The 25,594-nt window shown below is 40.8% G+C and overlaps 2 protein-coding genes across 2 annotated transcripts in view; both read left to right on the plus strand.

Moving 5' to 3' along the window:
* The window catches only part of prkcea (protein kinase C, epsilon a), a 50,658-nt gene extending 35,803 nt beyond the window's left edge, over positions 1–14,855 (plus strand). Inside the window, exons 5-15 of the mRNA XM_035907845.2 lie at positions 1,822–1,910; positions 2,535–2,664; positions 3,182–3,324; positions 4,380–4,482; positions 5,110–5,306; positions 8,069–8,242; positions 8,334–8,488; positions 8,710–8,848; positions 10,206–10,394; positions 11,287–11,433; positions 12,983–14,855. Of these exons, the coding sequence (XP_035763738.1) occupies positions 1,822–1,910; positions 2,535–2,664; positions 3,182–3,324; positions 4,380–4,482; positions 5,110–5,306; positions 8,069–8,242; positions 8,334–8,488; positions 8,710–8,848; positions 10,206–10,394; positions 11,287–11,433; positions 12,983–13,132 (1,616 nt within the window). The 3' untranslated portion in view covers positions 13,133–14,855. The remainder of the gene's footprint in view (positions 1–1,821; positions 1,911–2,534; positions 2,665–3,181; positions 3,325–4,379; positions 4,483–5,109; positions 5,307–8,068; positions 8,243–8,333; positions 8,489–8,709; positions 8,849–10,205; positions 10,395–11,286; positions 11,434–12,982) is intronic.
* A 436-nt stretch (positions 14,856–15,291) lies between these two features.
* LOC102776775 (endothelial PAS domain-containing protein 1) lies at positions 15,292–23,931 on the plus strand. The gene is made up of 9 exons (XM_087845194.1): positions 15,292–15,317; positions 16,150–16,316; positions 19,591–19,838; positions 19,925–20,009; positions 20,896–20,996; positions 21,102–21,265; positions 22,096–22,202; positions 22,280–22,448; positions 23,828–23,931. The coding sequence occupies exons 1-9, from the start codon at positions 15,292–15,294 to the stop codon at positions 23,889–23,891; spliced, it is 1,131 nt and encodes a 376-aa protein (XP_087701320.1). The 3' UTR covers positions 23,892–23,931.
* Positions 23,932–25,594: the final 1,663 nt, after the last annotated feature.

A 25,594-nucleotide genomic window follows, 5' to 3' on the forward strand; every position in this document is an offset into this window, starting at 1 on the left:
TCCCACGCCATCACCCCAGAGCCACGCATTTACAGCGTTACACGAGCAGAAAACAAAATGAAGCATAATAGTATTAAAAATGACATGCGCAGGCTTTTTTTCTTCTCTGTGCTTGCGAATATCCTAAAAATTCAGCTTGAACTCGTAGTGTTATTTAACACTCTTTAGGGTACTTCATTACTTCACTTCATAATGCAGCCTGTGGAGGTGCGGGTGGAAGATGTTATGCAGCTCAGCAGTGGAAAAGGTGAAGGTGGAGTGGTTGAAACTGTGCAGCCAGCAAAAGTTGTGCCTCTCTTACCTTTGCTTTAATGTGAATGCAGTTTATCTGCTGTTAACCTCACATTTGTGGCAACTTTAAAGAGTTTTAAAAATCCTCAGAGTCTGTGAGTACCTCTTCTGCCAGGCTTATACATTTTAGTTTTATTTTAAAACTCGAATGATATTCACCATATTCGTATTACTTATACTGTCGGTCGTTCAACCAATGAGAATTTGGTCAGATGGGAGCAACTAACAGTCAAAACATTACTTAACTGAGTCATTAATGAAGAATGAAGAATTAGTTCAACAGTTCAGCCCGTCCATCTGGAGTCTACAACCCTACCGAGGCCTGTGCTGAAGTAATTTGGCCTTTGATAAATAAGCCTTAAATCCATTCGTCTGGTACGCCAACTGGACTTCCTGGATCATATTTTATTGTCTCACCTGTAGTTTAAACAGCATGCCTCTATCAACACAGCTGTCTGTGGTTAAACGCGGTGCATTTCTTTTTCCCCCTGGTTTAAATATGCAACCATAATAAAGATGTTTTGATAACAGAATGGTGTTTAGGTGTCAAAATGATTCTCTGCGCAGCAGGTGGTTGAGCTATGCAGTTTTCATTGATGCATATGGGCTCGAATTGCACTCGAACCGAAGCATATTTTTTATGTTTCATGTGGGTTGTTTTTGTTTTGTTTTGTGACACTACAACAGTACACCTGAGTGCATCCTGTAAAGATAGAGGAAGGGAACGGAAGCTGCTCATGTGCTTCTGTTGACGTGTTGCTTATCTCAGTCTGTGTAGACTAATCGTTGCTTGTGAATATGAAAGTAATGGATATAGTTTTTGCTGAATGATCCATTGTTAATGTCTCCTAGTGAGTTGTGCTGCCTATGAAAATTCTTCCGTTTGTGCTTTTTATTCATTTAACCTTCATTCCTTCATTTAACCCAGAAAATGGAACTCCCACGATTAAAATCCCTTTCGGCTATAAGATAGGAAGCAGCTCAGTCAGCAGGCTAATAGTACCTGCACAGATATGGATAGATAGATATACACAAGTTAAGGAATAAATTGTTAAATAATCATTATTCAGCTACTCTTCAAAGTCTTTTTTGTGTTAGATTTGTAGGCCTAATTAGGTCTTTCTCATTAATGAAGAGATGAGCAGAGGATGTGTGGCTGTCAGCGGTAATGCTCACTCACCCACATTCTGTTGTAGACTGTAATTATTTGTAATTTTAGTTAGTTAGCCTTTTCTTATTGATATTCAAAGCGGGTCAACCAGATCTTTCTGGATTGGTCGGCAGTGGCACGAAGAAGTGTGCGGCTGCATTGCAGTGCTTTGCTGAACTACACTTGCCTCCCAGGTCATACTTAATATTGTGTAAATATGATCTGAGATATGATAAGAACAGATAAGGCTTTCTTATAGCTTACTGTTTGTTTGCAGCTGGAAAAATCAGATTAGCACACTTTGAGATGCCTCCCACACATCTGTTGTTCAAAACGAAAATGTGTTTATTTGACCAAGGTTGTGTGTGAATGCCTTTTAGTGTGCACGTGTGTCGTCCACAAACGCTGCCATGAGCTGATCATCACCAAGTGTGCCGGCATGAAGAAGCAGGAAGACACACCTGAGGAGGTACACACGTCTGCAAACACTCAGCTGCACGGAGACTTTGCAGGAATGAGAGGATTTTTAGTGGACCTCAGTTCATTATTTGCTAACTAAAGGCTCAACTGAAGTTTATTAATTGTTTTTTATTCAGAAATCATAACTTAGACAGTGAGAAGAGTACATATAAAGATATACCAAGTAGTCTTGTGGCCCTTACGCATAGAAAGCGGTGTGCACTGTGGCTAATACTAGTTGGTTGAACTTTGTGCACTGCCTGTGCTGTTGTTTCCGTTCTTTGGGGGGAAATTAAACAGGTTTAAATGGTTATGTTAGCATTGTTCCATAATTTAACCCCAACTATAGAAATACAAATGCTCTTTTAATACTTTTTCTACAGTGAGAATACACATATGCCAAAACTCACATTGATTTGACTTTATTAGCATTATTTGACCTCTTTTTCAATTAAACTTGAAAGAAATACTGAATATGGACAGAGACGCTCAACATTCAGGCCACTGATGACTAAATCTGTTGCTTAAAGCAATGTGTGTCAGAACGCTCCTCTGATAATGCCACCCTGACCTCTCGTTAATGCCCCCGCGTGTGTGTGTCCGTGTGTTCTTCTGTGTGTGTCTCCCTCTGCAGGTGGGCTCACAGCGGTTCAGTGTTAATATGCCCCATAAGTTCAGTATCCACAACTACAAGGTCCCCACTTTCTGTGACCACTGCGGCTCCCTGCTGTGGGGCCTCATGAGGCAGGGCCTGCAGTGCAAAGGTGAGTTTATGAGCAGTGGGGAATTTACATGAGAGCCCACGGGGAAACATCATGTCAGGCCAGGTGCTCATATTTGCATGTTGAAGCCACATGATGTAAACAGGGATGCCACGACGAACAGCGTTTTCATTACATCTGTTAAAACATGATAACAAATGAAAAATGATTGCTTTTCCCCCATGTTTAATTACATTTCTGGTAAAAAAAAAAAGTGTTAGGCCTTTGCTATAGACTCTACATACTCACATAGAATTTATTTTTAATCTAATTTTCAGAAGTATCCCCAAGTAAAGTCCACCACTTGTGTTTGTTTTTTGTCATGCAAAAATGGCTTCCTTGGTCTGAACTTGTGTTTTATACTAAATGTATTTTAGGGAATATACATTTTTAGTTTGCAGACTCATTTCTGGATTTTCAAAGTAAAATGCCTTTAATGAGCACTTAGGTTGTAGTAGCAGGAGACATGGTTTATGTGTTTAAATTTCACATTTTCTTTCTTTTCTTTTTTTTTTTACAGTGTGTAAGATGAATGTGCACAGGCGGTGCGAGACCAATGTAGCTCCTAACTGCGGCGTGGACGCCCGAGGAATCGCCAAGGTCCTGTCTGACCTGGGAGTCACACCTGACAAGATCTCCAACACTGCGCAGCGCAGGAGGAAGGTAACGAGCCGCCCATGTCAGGTCTTTACTGGATTTTCTCTTAAGGACGTGGCTTCTAAATACTGCTCATCTGCTGCATTTTCTTTAGGCCTACCACTTAAGTTGTCCTCCACTTGTCCAGTTTCCACAAAACTCCCCTTGTTAATGCAAAAGAAATAGGAAGATAATATGGGAAAAGACATGTTTCAGAAATACCATTGTCATGTATGTACAGGTGGTGAGCTCGAGTTCTACCCGAGGAAATAAACTCCAGAACCTCAGATGTGCACAGAAAATGCATTTGGGACTTTTCCCAGGCTGCAGCACCTTCCCTGAGGCCGGCAGGTTAACCTGTGGAGTCACACGTATAATGTGCTAATAAAGGAGCTTCATTAATTAAGGGGCTTACTGGTTCCTTCTTTTTTTCCAGTGTTTGTGGGAAGCTCAGCTAAGCTAACGTCTGTTTTTCATCATCGTGTGGTGCACATCTTTGCATTTTACTCCGAAGGCGTCTCAAAGGGTGTCCATCTATTTGTCCAACTACGCATTTCAAACTGAATTTATTTCTGTTACAGTTGGATGAAAAGCACAAGCTGTTTTCAGACTCTGGTGTATCAGTTCGGGACGTTGTTCAAAGATGTCCTCGCTCACACCGGCGAGGACACCGCTCACACAACGGCAGGAGTCTGTTTCAGATGGGTTCTCACTCCTGTAAATACGCCGCGTGGTTTGGGTTAGGGAGAGCACACAGGAGGCAGGACACATGACGCCCACTCGCTCGCTGTGAATTCACCGAGCTATTACCTGCTTTATTCTTACACTGGGTCAATCAGACATCACACAGACTTTGTGTGGGAGCGACTGCGTTGCGCATTTGTATTCTCACGTGCTCCCGTGTTTAGTAATGCCTTTAAAAGTTCAGGCCTGCGTTGGACGTGTAAAAAGCAGCTTCAAAGCTCCGATTTTCAGCTGAGAAACTTGGATTCACCTCCGTGACTCGTGATTCAGGAAACAGATTTTTAGAGGACAGCCCAAAGGCACGGCCATGTTGACTCTCTCTGTGTCTCTTTCTTCAGTTGACTCCAGGGCAGGACCCTCCCCAGTCTCCTCCTGAGCACTCTCAGACTGAGGAGAACAGCTTCAGCCAGCCAGCTGTCCCCACCTCCCCCTCACAACAGGGTAACACGACACACACACACACCAAAAAACCACATACGCAACATCAACAAAAAGACGTTTAAAAGCCTGCTTCTGGGTACGGCGGGGGGCGGTTTAATGTGTTAATTCTACCACTGAGGGGTAGTCATTTGATTGTTTCTGTTTTTAAAAAATAAGTTAAATGTTATTGTTTTTTTCTTTCTCTCTTTTTTTTTCTAAAAACAAGCTAAAATTGAATTATCCCTCCACCGCCCACCACCATTTGGTTGTCACAGTTAGTCATCGCATTATCACACTTTGCAAGCTGAGAAATAAAAAAGTTAACTTTCTCTTTGTGGAAGTCATCCCATTTTTTTTTTTTTTTTTGTTCTCGTCGAGCCAAACGCCGATGACAACGGCGCCGCTCGCTGCTGTTATTTAATCGCCCTGGTCCGGGGAGTGAATCATTCCAGGTTTTAACAGAGGATGTTATCATGTTTTGGTTTTTTTTTCAAAGTTTATTGAAAAGCAATCAGTAACAAATGTGTAATGCTTCTAAATCGCTCTTATTTCCATATAATTGAGTTGAACGCTGACAGGAAAAAAAGAGAAAAGTCAGCCAGCCTGTTTTTGCTGATGTCTGATCTGCTTTTCCGATGACACCCACAGACTTGGCAGAGCTGGATCGCCTGCAGGACGCGCTGTCGCTCGACCAGCAGGGACCCCAGCACTCTTCCTCCTCTTCCTCCTCCACCACCTCCTCTTCCTCGTCCTCCTCGGCAGCCAGGCAGAACGGAGAGAGCCAGAGGAGGAGCCTGAAGGATTTCAACTTCATCAAGGTTCTCGGCAAAGGCAGCTTCGGCAAGGTGGGAGAGCTCGGAGGAGGCGTGCGAGGGGGATGTTTATTTGTTTGTTCCTCATTATGTTTATAATTAAACTGTTTTGTTTTTTTTTTAAATCAACAACCAGTTCACGGGGTTCCCATTATTCATAACAGCTGAATTATCAGGGGACGTGAATAATATCAGGGGAGCAGAATAGACTGACGCTCATGTGCATTGCATTAGATTCAGGCACCTGCTTTTATTTATAATTTAAATGTAATGTTTTGTGTGCAGTTTAGATTTTTCTGCTTATTGTTTTCTTTTTATGGGGTGCAGGATTAATTGGTACCATGTTGTCCAGCAGCAGGTCACTGTAAAACCTTTGTATAGTTACTGCAGGTTACCTGCCCAACACCAGATGGTAGGTTAGAGAATAGCTGGTAAATATATTGGGGCTCTGAGCAGATAAAGAGCCATTTGTTTCAATCATCAGCTGCTAGAGACCAACAACAGATAATATAATATTGTTTCATTCATAATTTTTATCCCCCTCTTGCATTTTATAATACACCGACGAGCTAAAGCATTATGACCACTCACTGGAGTGATTCATGTTGATGATCTTACACCTATTGCAGTCTGTGATTGAACAGGATGAATCTGAGCAAAATTGACAAAGCCAGACGACCCAGTCTGAGTAACGAGCCAAGCCAGTTTCCCATTGTCTGGCGCAGTGGGAGGACTCTTACATTTCATTGGACCACCTTTAACTTTGTTGCATTGTTGCATCGTTTTGAAAAGCTTGTGCAATGTCACTTCATTTATTTTCATCCAGATATGCATCAGTTGTTCAGCCCAGAGCTCCCTCTCTTGGAGAGGTGAGAGTCGGGACCCCTGCATGAAGTCTGCTCCAACATGTAGATTTTCCAGACTCTTTCACAGTTTCAGCCTAACGATTCCTGTCGTTGCAATCTTGGAACGCGGCTGCACCGTCGAGGAGAAATAAATCAGTTGATGAAAAATGATTCAGTCTAATCAGGTAGTCAGCTGACCCGATGTTTTCAGGTGCATAACATTGCTCAACCTGACCAGCTGACGCGAACCCAGATCGTAACACTGCTCCCACAGGCTACATCGCTTCATCCACCTCTCCTCTTACTCAGATATACTGATCGCTCTGGAAAACAGATTAAACATCCAGATTCCTCTGACCATGTCACTTTTTTCCACTTTTTCCAATCTCTTTGCTTCCCAGCAAACCGAAGCCTTTTTTCTGATTTGCTTTATTGATAAGCGGTTTTGTTAGGCGTGCACAGCCGTTTGGCACCGATCCATTAAGCTTTCCTCACCTTGTTGAAATGCTCTTATTTCCCTTTCCTTTTAGCGCTCGAGTTCAGCAAATGTTAAAGGGGTGTCCGATCGCAGTTATTCAAGATTACTTCCTGATTACATTTCTTCCTCAAAGATGATGTTTCACCACTATCCTTCCGGGTTGTCAGTAATGCCTTTGGCACTTCTTAACCTAATTTTAGAGGTTTCAGCAGTCTTCTTTATTGTGCTCTTTGCTTGATGCAGTAACTTGACCCTTCTGAAACGAAGAAGCATCTTTTCCAGGACCAGAGGAGATGTCTTCCGATATGGTGGTTTGGAGAAAGAAGAAGTTACTCACTGTTGCAGACCTGAAACCTATTAATCACTGCAGTAATTATCCAGTAGAAGGCTCTTACCTATTTGCTTAGTAAATCCACATGGTGACCTTTTTGATTTTTTGGTGAAATAGTGTATTAAAATCAAGGGAGAAAATCACAAGATATTCAAAACAGAGAAACATTAAAAAATTATGAAAGACTCTTTAAAACAGAGACAATGAGAAAAGGTGTGAAAAAGAAGCAAAGAGGTATAAAAAAAGAAAACACTTGTGAATAATACAAGCAGAAGGCTAATTAAGGATTAAGGAAATGGGCATCTGCTCTTCATCTACCTAGGCTACTAACTGTGGTTGAACCTAGTGTGAAAAGCACGTGCGGGACGTAACTTGGAACCAAAGCGTGCGAGTTGTGCCAGCGCACCAGGACGCCTAATCCTCACCTTAAGTAACAAGCGTTTGAAGCGTCCTGTAGTAGGCATTACTGCATTACTTGTGTGCGTCCTGTAGTCTTGCAGGCTGCAGATGGATATAGTTGGTCCAAGCATGGACAAACAAGGCCTGCCTGAAGCTTACAGGAATTACAGGATCTTTGTTTTGGTGCCAGAAAACTCCAGGGCACCTTTAGAAGTCCATGCCTCACTGAATCAGAGCACTTGAAGGACAGACAGCATATCAAGAAGTGATGGGTTTGGGTTTTGGCTTGTCGGTGTAAACAAAATCAGCCTGGATTTTACACGTCACTCTCAACGTTGAGTCGGCAGATAGTCTGATTAAGTTTACTTCTAGAGCTCATTTCAATACAGCAACCAAAGTGCTTGTAAAGTGCTCACAAAACAAACACTGCCTATATAAGACAGTGTATATAATAAATAATTAATGTAAGTCATAGCTTATACGTGGAAGCAGATGCCTCCTGATCTGTGTTTGCATTCATTCTGAATTATGATTCAGCTGATGTATCATAAATCCCATGTGGTACAAATGCTTCACTTCATCACCGTGCAACTATGGGTTGTACTGAGTTGTAATGGAAGATGCCTACAATTCGAAACACCCACAGATAACGAATGACCCCGTAAAAAGAAAAAGGTGTTAACGCTGAGATCGTGGAATAAACAAATTTTTGCCGTTTTCATACTGCGCATCTCTTATCCAGGTGATGCTGGCGGAGCTGAAGGGGACAGAAGACGTTTACGCCGTTAAAGTTCTGAAGAAGGACGTCATCCTGCAGGACGACGACGTGGACTGCACCATGACCGAGAAGCGCATCCTGGCCCTCGCCCGTCGACACCCCTACCTCACCCAGCTGTACTGCTGTTTCCAGACACGGGTAGGCTGACGTGTGAAGCAAAACGTACAGATTCAACAGCTGACTGCATTTCTCCTGTCTAATACCACTCCGTCCCTCCCTCTGTCTGCAGGACCGTTTGTTCTTTGTAATGGAATATGTGAATGGAGGAGATCTGATGTTCCAGATTCAACGATCCAGGAAGTTCGATGAGCCTCGCTCTCGGTTCTACGCTGCCGAAGTCACCTCAGCCCTTATGTTTCTGCACCGTAATGGAGTCATCTATAGGTAAAAACCCTGCTCTCCTCGTTTGGTTTTTCATTCAAGGTCACTCTTAACTGTCAAAGAGAAAATATATATTTATATTTTGTCTTTTTATTTTGGTATGAAAAGCCATAGAAAACATCAGTGCTTATTATCTGTTTACATTGCATGCACCTGCCCCAGTGAAACAAACTTTCCCAGAAAGTAGATGGTGCTAATAGCGTATCTGTGTCTTTCTGTCACAGGGATCTGAAGCTGGATAACATCCTCTTGGATGCTGAGGGTCACTGTAAGCTGGCAGACTTTGGTATGTGCAAAGAGGGCATCATTAACGGAGTCACTACCACCACCTTCTGTGGCACCCCAGACTACATTGCCCCTGAGGTGAGATTACCTCAAGGGCCTGCACTTCTTTATGTTGATAGGGTATAATGGTCGATATTTTATCCCTTGTATTGTTAAGTAGCTATTAGCTATTAACAACATTATATTTCCCCTGGATATTTGAACATCTGTCCTGATAACATTAATCTGAGCTAAGTTAAAATCACAGATTCAGACTTATATATATATATGAGAAGTATTGTACTGATGTATAAAAGATGGAAGTCCCATGAGCTGAGTGTTTTTCATTTTTGCTGTCTTGCTGTTTTAAAACCTTGTGACGAGTGACGGACAGACTGTAGCCGAGGACCCCACAAACCACTTGTCTGGTCCTAATAATGACTATAATTTACAAAATGGCTTCATTTTTTTAACCGTGTGTGAACTGGAATTTGAAGTTGAGCCCATACGTTCATTAGAAAGTGTTTTCTGAATTCAAAAATAAGGGAGGCGAAAGTTGTTTTCCTCAGATTTCTATGCAGCCGTAAGCATTTTTTGCAGCCTGCTGCACTGCCCCCTGCTGGCCATTAAAAAAATACAGGTTTAGGTCACAGCAGAGTTTTGGGCCACATTTTAGACCCAGAAGTTGTGCATATCTTATGCTGTCTATCCAACTTAAGCTCCCTTTTAGTCAGGACTAACAATCATATTAACAACAATCAACATCCGGCTCTGTTGTTCACTGCGAAAGGGAACAATCTTCATTCATTTCAGGGTCATATGACTTCGCTGTCATCACAAGCATTTATTGGCTCCACCACCGTGTGTGCTGTGGGGTCATTAACTTCTGGGGGACTCTCAGTCCCCTTGGTTACAAATATAATGTTTAGTCTTTGTTAAGGAATCAATCAAACACTTTTTGGATAAATTGCCTAAAAATGTCACCGGCCGAAGTGCCATGTGTTCACGACGCATCTGAGTGCAATCACTTATCATGGGTATTACACAAGTCTGTGTTTGTGCACATCAGCTGAAGGTGGACACTGAAGTTGAAGGAAACTTGTGTGCAGCAGTTAAAGCATTTCAAGGGACTTTTATTTGCATAATTTTTAAGTAGATATGCTTTTAAGAAGTCAGAAAGCATATCAAAGATAAATTATTATTCAATGCAGAGACGTTTTATCTCTCTTAAACATGTATGGAGATGATCTTTAAGTAGTTCAGTTTCCCTTTCACTCTTGCTGCTGATGACATTAGTTAGGTCTATCCATTATTTTGGCTTTTCTACACCACTTAAAGTGGAATAAAGTACATCTTATTGAGGCTCTTCACCTCAATGGATCTGTTTGCAGGATGTCATGCAAGCAGAAATGTATTTCCTCGTAATCATCTTGAGCTGTCATTTGGTTAAATTCAGATCCTGCAGGAGCTGGAGTACGGAGCCTCTGTGGACTGGTGGGCCCTGGGGGTGCTGATGTATGAGATGATGGCCGGACAGCCTCCGTTCGAAGCCGATAATGAAGACGACTTGTTTGAGTCGATTCTCCACGATGATGTCCTCTACCCCGTGTGGCTCAGCAAAGAGGCTGTTTCTATTCTCCGAGCGGTACGTGTCGTCTCTCCCAACATTATCTGACATTTTTGTAGGACTGGGAAGCTCTTGGGAAGCTCTCATCACCAATTCCTTTTGATTCTACAAGGAAAGCTTAGTTTATTTTAACTGTATTTAGTAGATTTTGATCAAAATCAATTCAAATCAGTTCAGTTTTATTCACATTTATTCACATTTATTAAATGTGCTATGAAGAGAAATGTAGAACAGCTATATGAGCACTGTAACGAGTGTAACCATGCAGATAAGTTGAAGTTAAGTTAAACAAAAAACAAACTTCAATATCTAAAAAGCTCAATTCCAGCCCAGACTTGGTCAGGCTTTAACTCAACAGCATCTCAATTAACAAAAACTGTTCCTGCAAGAAAAGAATTCAGTCTTGTGGTCACCGTTTTAACTTTCATTCAGATTTCTGTCCTCAGAGCGTCACACGAGCAAATCAAACTCAAAGTGCACTTGATGCAAAGGTGTCATGCTGCACTTTCCTGGGACACTGAGGAGAATAAAAAAAAAGGTTAAATGCAGTCATAAAACTGCAGTGAATCACAAAGTGCTCTTATAATGCCGAACAGACAGCAGAACAAAAGCAACGCGGTAAATAACACCGGCACTCTGCTGACCTGTTTGATCACTCTGCCAGTGACTCTGTGGATGCTAAAAACAAAGAGCCGTTAATGCCTCGGCTCTATTATTAGCACCAAAATGCTCTCCCCCCCCCCCCCCCCCCCCCCCCCCCCCCCTCCTCAATCCCTAATCCTTTGTCTTTACTTGTGCAAACAAAGATGAGAAGTGTATTTTTGTATGGATTAAACCACAGCTAATAGTTTTCAAGGGCCTGCTGTTCTGGAAGAATAAGTCCAAAAATACAAATGTTTTATTTGTGCAGTTCATGACAAAGAACCCGGCCAAGCGTCTGGGCTGCGTCGTGACCCAGGGTGGCGAGGAGGCCATCAAGACCCACGCCTTCTTCAGAGAGATCGACTGGGTACTGTTGGAGCAGAGAAAAGTCAAACCACCCTTTAAACCCCGGATTGTAAGAGACACACACTCTGCACAAACTCACACAGGCCACAGTTTTACATGCAGCTATTTCACACATAAACCTTCAGTAATGCATCGTGTATTTGATACTAAACATTTTTCAAGGCTCAGTAGTTTTGTGTACTTGTGGATAGGTATCCTAATTATTATTCTTTAGTTTTAAATTTACTTGGAATGCAGAAAGACTATATACATGACATATACTGAGCAGGAACCACACCAGCAAACTAGCAAAATACTCAAAAAATACTTTTTTCTCAAAATACTAATTTATCATTTAGCTAAAATCTCAACTGTAGCAGAACGAAACATAAGCTGCAATGTTCAGGTAGTATTCGCTAACATTACCTGGCAATGGCTAAACAAAGAGAGCAGCACACAGCCAAAAAAAAAGCTTCTTTTTCTTAGTCCACCAGGTGGTGCTGTTGAGTTTTGGGTTTCATTTGGAAGTTGGTAAATCAAAGATGGAGGCCTGAGAGAAGTGCTGTATGTGTTTAAATCAGAGATGTTGCCTTTTTTAACAAGAAGGGGACAAAGGAGATGGATTTGTAAGGAGTGTCATGTGAAAGTAAAATATTCTATGAATACTGTAAACATGAGGGCATATTTCATGCACTGCCATCCTCTCTGGTAATTCCTGCCTCTACTGCCTAGTTGGGGGATCTGTTCTTGATTAACTTTGAGGTTTATTTTATCACCCCATTTACAGTTAGTTGTTAAAAAGCTAATGTTAGCAAAGTATTTGAAACATTAGGGTAAGTGGGACCAGTCAAATAAGGTTTTAAAGCCCTGCGGTGGCTGTTATATTTTCACCACCATCTCTGCTGGTGTCAAGTTGCACCGTAGACTTTCATCTGGGATTGTTTTTTAATACTGTACGTCTCTTTTTGTCTCAAATATAAAATTCAACATCAACACCTTTATTACTATGCTGTCGAAAGTCTTCAGGTTAGCTTTCAGGAATTTTAAAGCCTAGAAAGCCTGAAGTTAAAGTAGGCATAAGCACAAAGATTGAAAAAGTATCTCAATTCATTATGTTGAGTAATTCTTACAGTACCAGTCAAAGGTTTGGACACAGTCACCCATTCAGTTTGCTGGCAGAATCGAAAAAGGGAAGTTCACATACTACGAGGTCAACTGAGAGTCATGACCTGCTTCCCCCTCCAGAATGGGCAGGCTTTAAGCACACTCTGTCTCTGTCAATCATTCAAAAACAAGTAAATATGTGTTTAAAAAAAGTCTTTCAGTGTACTGAATTACTTTAATTTTAATATTTGTTTATTTATTTTGTTTGTGAAAGAAAGACTGAGCCATTTAGTCTCTAAAAGTAGCTTAAAAGGCTTGAAATCCCAATTTTGCTAATGCTAGATTTAAAAGGTTTGTGGCGTGTTAATTAAAGACCCCCCAAGAGAGCACCTTTAAAGGAACAGTAAGCCACAGTGGTCAGAAGGTGTCGCTGTCATGTAATTTTGAACGTTCTCTGACATCCTTCCCTCCGTCTGTGCCTTTGTGTGTGTGTATTCGTGTGCATGCGTCTGCAGAAGACCAAACGAGATGTGAATAACTTCGACCAGGATTTCACCAAGGAGGACCCCGTGTTGACGCCCACGGACGAGGCCATTATCCGACAGATCAACCAGGAGGAGTTCAAGGACTTCTCCTACTGCGCCCCCGAGGAGACGCATACCTAACACATACACAAATACACACAGATCCAGCCGCACTAAACTCGGTATGCACGCACTCACACATGCTGACACTCCATAGATCCATAAAATCCCTTTACAAATCACACACGCACACAAACACACACACACACACGCGGTCAGTCCTTTACTTTGAAGCTATTGGCTGTTGTTACTTTTGAGATATAATTTACTTGCATTGTGTTGTTGTTGTTGCCTGGGTTCATTATGAATATGAATATGAATTTAAATATGAATATGCACACGCTCTCACAAACAAACGCACGCACACATCGACGCGCTCACGTGCGTACAAACACTACAATCCCAAGTTTTACGTGCCCTCGCGCACTCTTACAGTACAAGGTCACTGCACACGCTCAGACAAAACCAAACACACATACACACACACCTACACTGCTTCTCTCCCCGGCACCTGTACACATGTGGACTGTGGGTGCTGGGCGCAGAGGCTTGTATATAGCCTGTGTTGAGTGGCTGTATCGTGCTGGTGTTGTCTGCTATTAAAGGAGCGTCGTGGCGCATGGACAAGCACCCTACCTGTGTTATTACTGTCCTTATTGTGGACCAGTTAGGGCCAAATCCCCTTTTGTGCAATACCCTGACTATCTATATATTTTATGGTTTGTTTGTTCATGTGCGCGCGCGTGTGTGTGGTTTTTTTTTCTTCCTCAAAATGTGTTTTTTAAATTGTTTTTGTCGGATTATGGTATGACTGAAGTATTCACTCATTCTCTGTCCTTTGTGTACAAAGTGAATGTCGAGCTTACGAGTTACAGGCTATCGAACTAATTATGTCGAGCAGAGTGTTAGAGGCGGCCTGTGTAGCAGTGAAAAGCCCCATTTCCAGCTGTTTCATCCGTCTGTTAGGTTCGGAGATTTGATCTGCCCTTTTTGTGTGAATGTGGGCCTTTTTATTAATATTATTGTTATTGTTATTATTATTATTGTGAATGTATATTTTCATGCGTGCGAATGTGTGAATTTCTTTTTTCCCCTTTTCTGTCACGTGCGACTTTTTTTGTTTTTTAGCATTTCCATAGCAACCGTCAGTGTTTTCCCTTTCCTTGCACTCTATTTCAAAGCACCAATTCCCCTTTTCCACATCCAGCAGCTCTTTCAGCCAAAACCACACGCTTTATTTTTTCTGACTTTTGCTCTTTATGTTTTCAAGAATGGCTTTTTCTTTCTTATTGCTCTCTCTCTCTCTCGCTCTTTCTCTCTTTTTTATTCTAAATCTAATTATTATTATTATTATTATTGTAAAGTGTATCTGGAGAAATCCTTTGTGCATAATACTATAACTATACTATTATAGGTCTGTTACAGCCGGGTTGATAAGACGTGTTGAGAGCCAGCAGCTGAATTACCTCTCACTTCACACACACACACAAACACAAACACACACACATACACAATAAGCACCAATACAGACTAGCTCCTTTTCCACCTCCCCCTTCTTCTCACTTTCTATTGTGCAAACACACACACACACTAAACACAGAAGGACTGTTGCGTACTGTACAGTGATCTGAAGATGAGCTGGTTGCTCTCTGTGCAGTAGAGTTGATGTGTAGTGAAGCTTTGTGCACCCAGGGGTAGGGCTGTTCCTGGTCACACTATCTTACTCTGTGCCAAAATGTAGTGCAACAGCCGGGCTAGTCCTGTCTGGTCTGATTCCAATAAAACACTGAGCTGTCTACATCAATCCCAGACTACATTGTGTCTTTTTCTTATTGCTCTTTTCCCCTTCTTTGCTTTAATCGATTCTAACCTGCTGCTGTTCAGAGGCAAATCTGTGGGATGCTCAAAAGTTTATGTAAGAGAAGAAGAAGAGGGGAGGGAGGGTGGAGTGGAGGGAGGAGGAAAGAAGAGGGGAGGGAGATGCTTCTCGTCAAGGCTGACCTATCATCACTTTTGGAGCCCTCTAGGTAATTTGCATGCCAAGGGGAGATGAGACTGTTTGGAATCCATTCAAGTCATCTGTGCAGCACCGTGGGTCTAATTGCCGGTCTGATGAACTAGTCTACCTGTGATGGTGCAAATTGCAGTGCAGAGATTCGCTGTTGTGCCGTGAACTCCTGCTGCCATCGCGCCTGCTTTCCTGAGCCGTCATTCACCATGCGAGACATCTGCGAGGCGCGATGACAGCTGACAAGGAGAAGAGAAGGTAAAGCAGCGTGTTGCTTTGTTCATGGGGACATTCATTTGGCAGCAATAAATAGATCAAGTTTAAGTGAGTTGGCAGCTAACTGAGGTAAAGAAGTGAGGTCAAAGACAGTGCTGTGGCCACTCTGGATGCCTCAGATCTTAACCACTGTGCACTGTTGACCTTTCACATCTCTTCATCAGTGGTGGGGGAACTATTAAAAAACAAAGACACTAAAAACTGCAAAAGATAGAATTCAAATACTTCAAGGTAAAGCTCTGGAATCAAGTCTTTCAGTAGAAATGAGGCAATATTAGCAGTAAAAACACTCTGAAGGTGAAGTAGGAATAAGCATAGAGATTGAAGAAGTGTCACATATTGAGAAATGCTCTAAACTCACACAGATTATGTCAAAAGTTCACAGTGTGATGAAGCTGAAACATGACTGTTTTTACAGTTCCTGTAAAGCTGAGGAACAATGTCACTTTATTTCTTTGTTTATTTTTCCTTACATCAGTTTGAACACAGAATCCAAGTCTGCAGAGTCACAGCATTAGCAGGCAAAATGCGGAAAATGAACAATATTATCTTCCGATATCAAAGAGAGTACATTTTAAATAGTCTTTGACAAAATGCACTTCATCCAGTATCATCTCACTTTTACTTTAGTGACTAAATGAGTGAGTTTTCTCTAGTTTATATGTATCTATGTTGTGTGCAGCATAGAGCATACTTGCAGTAAAATGGTGTTTATAAACGTATCTAACTTAATTTTAGGTAGTAAAATCTAATGTAAGTTTGAGAGAAATTTAGTTCAGCCTTCTTTGCATTTCCTGACTTCTGCTTTCTGAAGAGCGATCAGCCGTGAGGCTGCTCGAAGGAGACGGCGAGTGGAGTCTGACGTGTTTGGGGATTTGTCTCGCCTCCTGCCGCTGCAGCCCTCCGTCAGAGCTCACCTGGACAAGCCCTCCATCATTCGCCTGACCCTCAGCTACATACGCATGCACACACTGCTCAAAGGTAACAGCGCACATGTGAAGACATTTAACACCGTCTCTGGCCTCTGTGTGTGAGATACACTCAGAGCAAACTGAATCACAAGGAGAAAAACACCACTTGAAGTCAGTAAATATACGCATTTACATATTTATGGCACCATTTATGTTCTGAGCACTGATATTAGTTTGCAGGTTTTAGAGAAAATATAGTGAAATATAGAGAAAACCTTCAAAGGTGGTAAATGCTTTGTTTCTTTGATGAGATTTCCTTTATTTCTCCTGAAATCTGGGAAATTCATACAGAAAAACCCCAAAATAGCTCACAAAGTGTAGAGAACAAGCACAAAAATAGCTAAAATTTAAGTGTTAACAGTGCTGTTCAAAAATAATGTGTTTCATAATACAAACAGATGTCCAATAAGGTGATATCCATAAATAAATACATGCAATTGGGCTGTTTAAACTATTTAATTCTTGCTGAGGTGTGTCTGGCCTATTTATTTATCAATCCATTATCCTGCCAAGAATTCCAGGAGTCTTTGTGTTTGCTCTGCGCCTGTCTCACAACAGTCAATCCATCCGCTTTAAATTCAGCTTGTGTACTACTGAGGACCTGAATACATTGCAGATAAGTTTGAGGCTCTTTGGTTGAGCTTTTGAGGGTTTTTTTGTTTTGTTTTTTTTATATTTTAACTACTTTGACAATGGTTGAGCAGGCCACAAGGCCAACTGTAACGACCTGGGGTGGATTCTGATCCAAGACCCTTTGCTGTGCGTTATGTTCCTGTTGCCTCTGCAGACGGGAAACAAATTAAACTGTGACAGCTGCTTGCTTCTCTGTGTGTGGAGGGAGGGGCACACATACACATTTGTTTGGCCTCTTATATTTTATTTATATTTTATATTTTGGCCTCTTATGTTACCATTAATCCATTCTGAAGTCTTTTAACTCTAACTTTAACCATCACATCTCACTGCCAAATCGCCAGTAAGGCTATTGATTTTAATCAATCAAAGGATTCAAGATTTGACTTAATCCTTATGCAATGTTTGGGTTAGATTTGACCTGTTTTGACATTTGATAGCAGCAGAAATGCTTTAAATGTTTCTAAAGTGACCTAAAACACACAGAAAATGAAAATGACTAACATGACTAACAGGTGCTAAAAATATTTTACAAATGAATTTTACATCAATTTTAGGGAATCCTGCAACTGTGCATGCTGTGTCTATGTATATTTTATATGGGACAGTAGTGACAGTTCCAGGTGGACCTCAACACAATTGTTATATGGTGTTTCTCTACTCAGTTTTAGCATTTAAAGTGTTTTCTTCCTCCAAGCCTCATTTACACATTCATACACAAGCCTTTTATCGAAACCCAGTTGCCGTTAACGACACATTCACACACTCATATTCATACTCTGATGGAAGTATTGGGGGGAGCTCATAGCTCTACCTCCTGACCCAAAGAAATCTGCTAACAGAGTAAGAGTAAAACAGCATAAGAGTGATCATATATGGAGCACATAAGGAAGAGCGGTCGTACAGGGGTCACAGGATCTATTGACACAAACACAAGATCAGAAATTTTTCGGCATGGCGGTGGAGTGGTTAGTATAGTTGCCTCACAGTTCCTGGTTTAAATTTTCTGTTCGGAGTGTGCGTGTGCTCTCTGGGCCTTCAGGGGTTTCCTTCAGTTTCCTTTTGGCCCATCTCCTTGTCTCCCCCCACGGTTCAAAGACATCCATGTTAGGTTAACTGGTGATTCGAAACTGGTTGTGGATGTGAGGCAGAATAAAGTGCTTGAAGTAGATGGAATAAAGCGGTGTATTAATGTGTGGTTAAAGTGTGAGTTGTAGCTAAAAGTGCTTTGTGCGGTCAGAAGAACTAAAAAAGCACAACACAAATGCAAGGACATCACGTGAGCACCCACAAACGGAGCAAAATAATCTAAAAATAAACAAGTTAGAATTAAAGTCTGAACTCAGTCTGATTCGAGTTAAAACTAACTGAGATTATGAAGCTAGTGTGGAAAACACACATGCAAGATTTCCTACTGATGCTTTTAATGTGCAGACTAATCGTATTTTTTAAGCATTTTGTGTGTTTCAACTGACAATTAATCTCTAATCAACACTGATAATTATAAATGGCAGTTTTAATGATATAAGAGTGAGGAAATGGTTAACAACTGTAATGGTTATATAATAAACCACAACAGTTCACGTTCAGTAAAATACATTTAAATAATTATGGCTGTCTTAGGACATGAGGTTTGGTAATCACAGTGTTTTTTCTCTTTTTCTCTTACATCTAATAAATAGATTAATCATCTATTTATTACCATCACAGAGACTATTTGTACAGAGTTGTAGTTCTGAGTAAAATCTTGGCTCCACACTTGGACATGAAATATGAGCAGTATGAAAGGGTTATGTAAGGCCATGTGCAAATTCATGTTTTCATCCTTTCATTCCAGAATATTGGGTTAATTCAACTTGATTTAATATTTTAATATTATTATTATTATGTGGTTTTCAGTGCCCCACTTCCAGTGGCTCAGTGTCCACAAACCACTACCATAACTTAACCCCGACACCAAGTCTTAGCACGCCAGATATTTAAATATGTGTGAAAAACCAAAATGATTTAGTCACTCTGAAAATCTAAAACTCAAGCTGGTTCTCACAGAGCAGAGAAACAAACCCTTTTTTGTTTTTGCTTTTGTTTTTGTCAAATTCTTTTTTCTTTTGTTTCCTGTGTGAGTTAATTTCACTCAGTCGTGCCGTTTAGATCATAAGTTCTCAAGAAAGCTGAAAACCACAATCTGTCAGTTCTGCACAGCCGTGTTGTGAGCAGACACCTTGGCCATCTCTTTAAAATTAGACACCTATAAAAACTGATGCTTTGCCGCACGTGCTGCATTTAGAAAACATCTGTCAATTGTATATACAAAAAATTAACAAGGGTTACACTATTCATAAAAAGGAACTGGACTAATAAATACAAATTAGTTTCGCAGGCTGATGTAGACTTTTCTGCTTACTTAAAAGGTTTTCAGAGTAATACATAGTTAAAATGTGTAGATGCAGAAAAAAAAGTGAAGAAAAAAAATTCAACGGGCTTGTGGGTTTTAGATTCAGATTGGTTTTAGAAAGAGGAAGTCTAAGATAACACAAGTACTAACAGCTGAAGCAAACACACAAAATGAAAAAGGAAACGCATCTTTTGTTATCCACTGAAAATGTAGACAAGAAAGCTTTGTCATATAAAAACCACTCTGTTTGTCTTAGAAAACGATGGGATAAATGGCAGGAGTAGGCACATGATAACATATCAGCAAGCGGTGGAAGGTGGAGATGAACAGAGCGGCTGTGACGGAGCACGGGACGAAGAGGAGAAAGACACAGAGGAATTCGAAGCCTCGCAGGAGACAAACATGTACCTGGGGATCTTGGAGGGATTTGTCATGGTCTTGTCCACTGAGGGAGACATGATCTTTCTGTCTGACAATGTCAGCAAGTACATGGGCCTGACTCAGGTAAATAAACCCACATATATTCTTACTATTCTTTTAAATAACCAGAAGGATTCATGACTGAAATACTCATCTATGTTTTCTCAAAGACTGAGTTGATGGGACACAACATTTTTGAATATACTCATCCCTGTGACCATGAAGAAATCAGAAGTAATCTGCGTCTAACAGCAGGTAGGTATTTGAACATCAAGGATATACGTTTTTCATATATGTTGGACACCATTTCAAAGCAAATATCTAATCAGCCAATCACACGGCAGGAACTCTGTGCATTTAGGCATGTAGATGTTGTCAATGCGACCCACGGAAGTTCAAACTGAGCGTTAAAACAGCAACTCAAATAACCACTCGTAGCATCCAAGATACGCAGAAGAGCATCTCTAAATCCACAACATGTTAATTTGAAGCAACTGGTTTACAGCAGAAGACCACACTGGGTGCCACTTCTGCCAGCTAAGAACAAGAAACTGAGGCTAAAGGTTCACACGGACTCACCAAAATGTGGAGAAAAGGAAAAAGGAAGATTATAAAACATCACCTGCTCTGATGAGTGTCAGTTTCTGCTGCAACATTCAGATGGTATGGTCACGATTTTGTGTAAACAACATTAAAGGATGGATCTATCCTGCCTTGAATCAACATTTCAGGCTGGTGGTGGACATATAATAGTGCGGGGGATCTTTTCTTGTCACACTTTTGACCCTTTATGACCCACTGAACCGAATGACGCACTTTAAACACCAGAGCCTATCTGACTGTTTCCATTGAGCATGTACTGATGACAGGTTCCAGGACGCCTTGTCTCAAAGCTCAAATCATCTCAAGCTGGTTTCCTGAACATGAAAATGAGTTCACTGTACTCAAATAGTCTCGACAGTCACCGCAACTCTTCAACGGAATGGGAGATTCCCATCATCGATGCGTAGCTGATAAACCTGCAACTAAAGAAGTTCTGAAGCCATAAAGGTGGTTTAGCATGTTGTACCTAACAAAGTGTCCAGTGAGTATATAATCATACAGCTTTGTCCATGTGGCTAAATTAATTACTTATTTTTAGAGGAGGTTTGGTACGGTGAGAAGAGGGACTTTGTCATGAGGATAAAAAGTGCTCTGACTCACAGAGGAAGAACCGCCAACCTCAAGTCGGCTACTTGGAAGGTTCGTGAGAAACAGTATCGCTTAAAAGTATCTTTTTAAAAAATGGCCCCCTGGTCTACATCATCATTTTTATCACACCTCCCATTTCCAACTCTGTGAGTTCAGGTTCTGCACTGTCAGGGCCGAGCAAAGGTGTGCGTGGACCCGTCTGCAGTTTCCTGTCTGCTCCTGACCTGTCGGCCTCTGCCTCTCTCACACACCCTGCTCAGCAGATACACCTTCACCAGCCAGCACAGCATGGACATGAGGTTTACCTATTGTGACCAGAGGTGTGTACATGCATTCAACCAAAGGTGGAATTTGTTGTTTATTAAAAGGATTGTCTTTTTGTAATTACTCTTCAACTAGTAGCTTCGATTAATTAGTGCTTGTGAATAAGCGGAAATAAGTAACAACAGGAAAAAAAAAACCCAACAAAAAAAACCCCACGCAGAAGCATTTTTAACCAGCATATATATTACTTTAATGCATCTAAAATGAATGCAGGATGTTAAGTTGAAAAACAGGAACATGTCTGGTAATCTTATTACGCAGTGCTGGATATTATGAAATTATATTTTTTCAAAAAGGGACAATTTTCGAAGCCAATTCGGAGCCAATTTCGTTTAAAAACTGTGCTGCATTAAGTGTTCTATCTGAATCAGGAAGCAAATCCTCAGCCAAGAAAGCTCAACCAAAAAATCGGCTACAGTATACAGTTCAAACATTAAAGTAGAAATGATTAAAACAAGTTTCATTATGATTCTGGTTAGAAAATCCTGATATGTCATAGTTTTAGCAGATTGGTAGCTAATAACCTTCAGTGTAACACATTTCAGAGCCTGACCTATGTTTATATAAACAACTCTGTGGTTATAATGCAAACCCTTGCCAGCTGAGAATGAGTGCACAGCATAATGTGTGACTGTATGAAAGCAGTGAATTGTAAACTTGCTTTGGTGTTGGCTTTTGCACTTTTGTCATTGGAATTAAAGAAGAATGACTGTGCAATTGTTTGTAAAGGCAACAGTGACTGGTTTATTAACATGATTTTAATCCTCAGTGTTGCTGACTTGTAAAATAAAATCATTTTGCCTCGTGTGTGTTTCTGTGTGTGCAGAGTGACTTCTCTTTTGGGCTACAGACCTGAGGAGCTGCTTGGCCGCTCCATCTATGATCTCTGTCACGCACTGGACACAAGCTGTTTGAACAAAAATCATCTAAACCGTAAGCACTGACACGCACAGACAGACGTGCACGCGCACACACTACACTCCTATAAATACTTAACTCCGTATTTCCAGTGTGTCTGAAGAACCAGTCAGTCAGCGGTCAGTACAGGATGCTGGTGAAAGGTGGAGGTTACGTCTGGGTGGAGAGTCACAGTGCTGTCATCCCCAGCGTCCGACCCTCCAGGTCCAGACCTGGCATCCCCCAGCCGCTCTGCATCCTCAGCGTTACCTACGTCCTCAGGTGTGTGCATTATTTTTGAAACCGCTTTGATTTAGCATGGCCATCACAGTAAACATGTTATTGGCTTTATTTCTAACCAGATTGTCCATTGCCACCTCCTGACCCAGGACCAGGCCCTATCTCTTAACCCAAATCAATTTTAAGAATCATCTCTGGTGGTTTACCCAGACTACAGTGATGCATTAAATTCCAACATGAGACTCAATAAATGAATTGTGTTAATGGAAAGGGATTAAAAAAGGTGTTTGCAGGTAGATTTGTACACCATACTGAGATTTGTAACATCTATTATTTGTGAAGGGGAGAATATGAATCGAATAACTTAAAGCAACATATTATTATCTTTGAGGCTGTAACTAAGGATGATAAGTTATTGAAAATTAATTTGTTGATTATGTCTTAATAGAGAAATGTAGTATGATGACCTGTAGGGTCCCTCAGTAGTCTGGGCCTGGACCTCCTGTTTTCTTTATACATGTTACCCCTGAGGCATGTCATCCACAGCAATGGTGTGAGTTTTCCTTTTTATGCAGATGACACACAGCTGCGTGTCTATTTTAACCTCAGTGACATTCTCTTAAAATCAAATCATTGAGTGACTGCATCCAATATATTAAATGCCGGATGATACAGAACTTCTTGGGACAAAATATGGATGATTAAAACTGAAGTAATTGTTACTGGCCCCAGTGAATCTGACATGCTCACATGGACGCACCTGAACTCCGTGTCTGTAAAGTTGGGCCAGTACTGTAAAAACTTTGGCATCAGTTTTAACAACCAGGTCACACTGAATAACTTTTCAGTTCAGTTTTTCAGTCTCGTTTGAAGTAGCTTATCAGCTCAGTTTTATCCAAAGGAAATCTAGAAAAAATTGCACATTTGTGGGTTAGATAAGTAAAACTCATTATACGCAAACTATTGCTGATTCGAACTGAAACTTCTTACTAAAATCAAAAAAGCAACACCTCACTCCCGTTTCGGCTTCACTTCACTGGTTAACTGTTAATTTTAGAACTGATGTTGTTGTTGAATTTTAAGGCCAGCTGGCATCTGACATATTTGCCTGGTTTAAAGCTGCTGGGAAACCCACAATCATCGGTTGAGAGTCAATGGTGATCTGGCTTTTTCTGTTAGGAGATCCATTCTTTGAGACAATCTTTCTTTGAGATAAGCTGTTTTTTCTCCATCTTGTCTCCCAAAGCACTTGGGAACTTTCTTTTAAAGAAATTCATAAAATATAAAATATCTCCTTTGCAAAAACTCAGATAAAAGTGAAAACTCTGAAGGTAGAATGTTTTTTGTTGTTGCTGTTTTAATACAACTCAGAGTGCTGTTATTTACAGATGTTTAATATTGTGTGCATGTGTGTGTCACAGTGGTGTGGAGCAGCCATCTCTGCAGCTCTCCCTGGACCAGACTATCCACAGATATTTGAATTGAAATCGAGATCTGAAGAGAGGTCTGCGAAACCCTCCGTCCTTCTGGGAACCCTCATCGATTATTTCAATTAATCAATTTTCATTAAATTTTTGACTTTTAAAATCAGAGTGGCTGTCTCTGTGTCTTGATGCAGATTATTGTATGCATTATTTGATGAAGAGTGTTTGGATTTAGACTGTTGTCTGGTAATTATATCCACAAACTTGTAAAAGGATGTTTTTTAGTTCAGGTAGATATGTTGTTGTATTTGGAGTTTTCCCCTTCACAGTTTCTGTCTTACACTTTTGCAGAATTACTGCAGTATGACAGCTTCTCATTCTCTAAAACAAAAAACTGAAAGCTTAGGTGTAGACTGTGGTTGATAGTCAGTTGACGGGGTGTTCTGAGAGTTCAAATATGTTGATGAAAGCAGGCAGTTTGACTTTTTCTTGACCTCCCTGGGCCTGACCTTACTTCCTTTGGGGTTTCCTTCTGAGCCACCTGACACGTGGGGTGACATCTGACTGCCAGCCATAATGCAGCGCGCACACAGACACACAGACATGCACATACACACACATACAGGCTATATAGAGAGAGATACGCATTGTGCTGATGAGGAGATGTGAGTAGACGCAAGTCAAAGCCACAGCTTCCTGAATAGAAACACACGATAGGAAAGTTCTCATGGGAACCCTGTCAACTTTTAACCTCTTGGCCTCTAAATGCACGCAACACACACACACACACACACACACACACATACACACACACACACACCAGGCTGTTTCGAGTTTCAGTTCAGTTAGTTTTACTACTATTGAATCAAAGTGAATCAAAACATTCACTGTAAATGAATACAGTCCGAAAAATTTAAAAAAACACATGATGAATATAGTTTTGTTAATAAGAAAATTATGAAAACCCAAAATTATTTCTCTGTGTCCGCTGTTCACAAACATATGTTGTTATACCAACATAGCACCTGCTGAATGAGCATGCTCTTCAGCTCCTTTGCATCTCTGCTGTAACTGTGATCCAGGAAGCACTGATGTGGTTATTCACAAGTCATACGATGTCTAGACTTCTCTGCTAAAACATAACTGTGCTGAAAGTCGTTTTAGCCACCATAGTTATATATAAAACTAGTGTTTCACTGACTCTATTTCAGCGTATGTTGAACCCTTTTGAAGTTATAATGCTTTGTTACGCATCAAACCATTGTTTCTCAACATTTTTTAGCGATGTACCCTGAGCTTAAAATACTTTTCCCACCAAGTGCAACCTCAAACCAAAAACAGAAAAGAAAAAAATGTGAGAGATGAAAAAGAACCCCCATAACTGCGTATAACATTGGATTAACAAGAAGATGATATCATAGGTGTACAATCAGAGTCTCTCTGCTAAGTTGTGCTTAAATTGAATGACAAACATGGGCTGTTTTTTCACTGAGGATCTTAGTCATCTGTAAACAAATGTCAGTTGCTTTCACCTTTTGTGAGGCTTAACGGCCGTTGACTTTGTCATAACATTGGAAACAGAACTTTCCAGACTTATTTTTCATTAAACTTACAATTTAATTTCATAACTTGGGGGGCAAAAATGAAAGTTAGTCTCTGACATAATCGAGACTATCTCAAAAATGATGCTCTTATTTGGGGAAAACTCAGCAAAGGATATTGGCTGTCTCAGTGTTGGAAGAAGATGCCTCCCAGCATCTATGA

Source organism: Neolamprologus brichardi, chromosome 8 (assembly GCF_056152115.1).
Source record: "Neolamprologus brichardi isolate AB-2024 chromosome 8, ASM5615211v1, whole genome shotgun sequence".
NCBI classification, from domain to species: Eukaryota; Metazoa; Chordata; class Actinopteri; order Cichliformes; family Cichlidae; genus Neolamprologus; species Neolamprologus brichardi.

Bases quoted from the DNA above. Each gene is read 5' to 3' on its own strand.
- LOC102776775 (XM_087845194.1), top strand. From the start codon at position 15,292: ATGACAGCTGACAAGGAGAAGAGAAG. The intron at 15,318-16,149 runs GTAAAGCAGCGT...TGCTTTCTGAAG, and splicing joins GCTGACAAGGAGAAGAGAAG to AGCGATCAGCCGTGAGGCTG. The intron at 16,317-19,590 runs GTAACAGCGCAC...TGTTTGTCTTAG, and splicing joins CATGCACACACTGCTCAAAG to AAAACGATGGGATAAATGGC.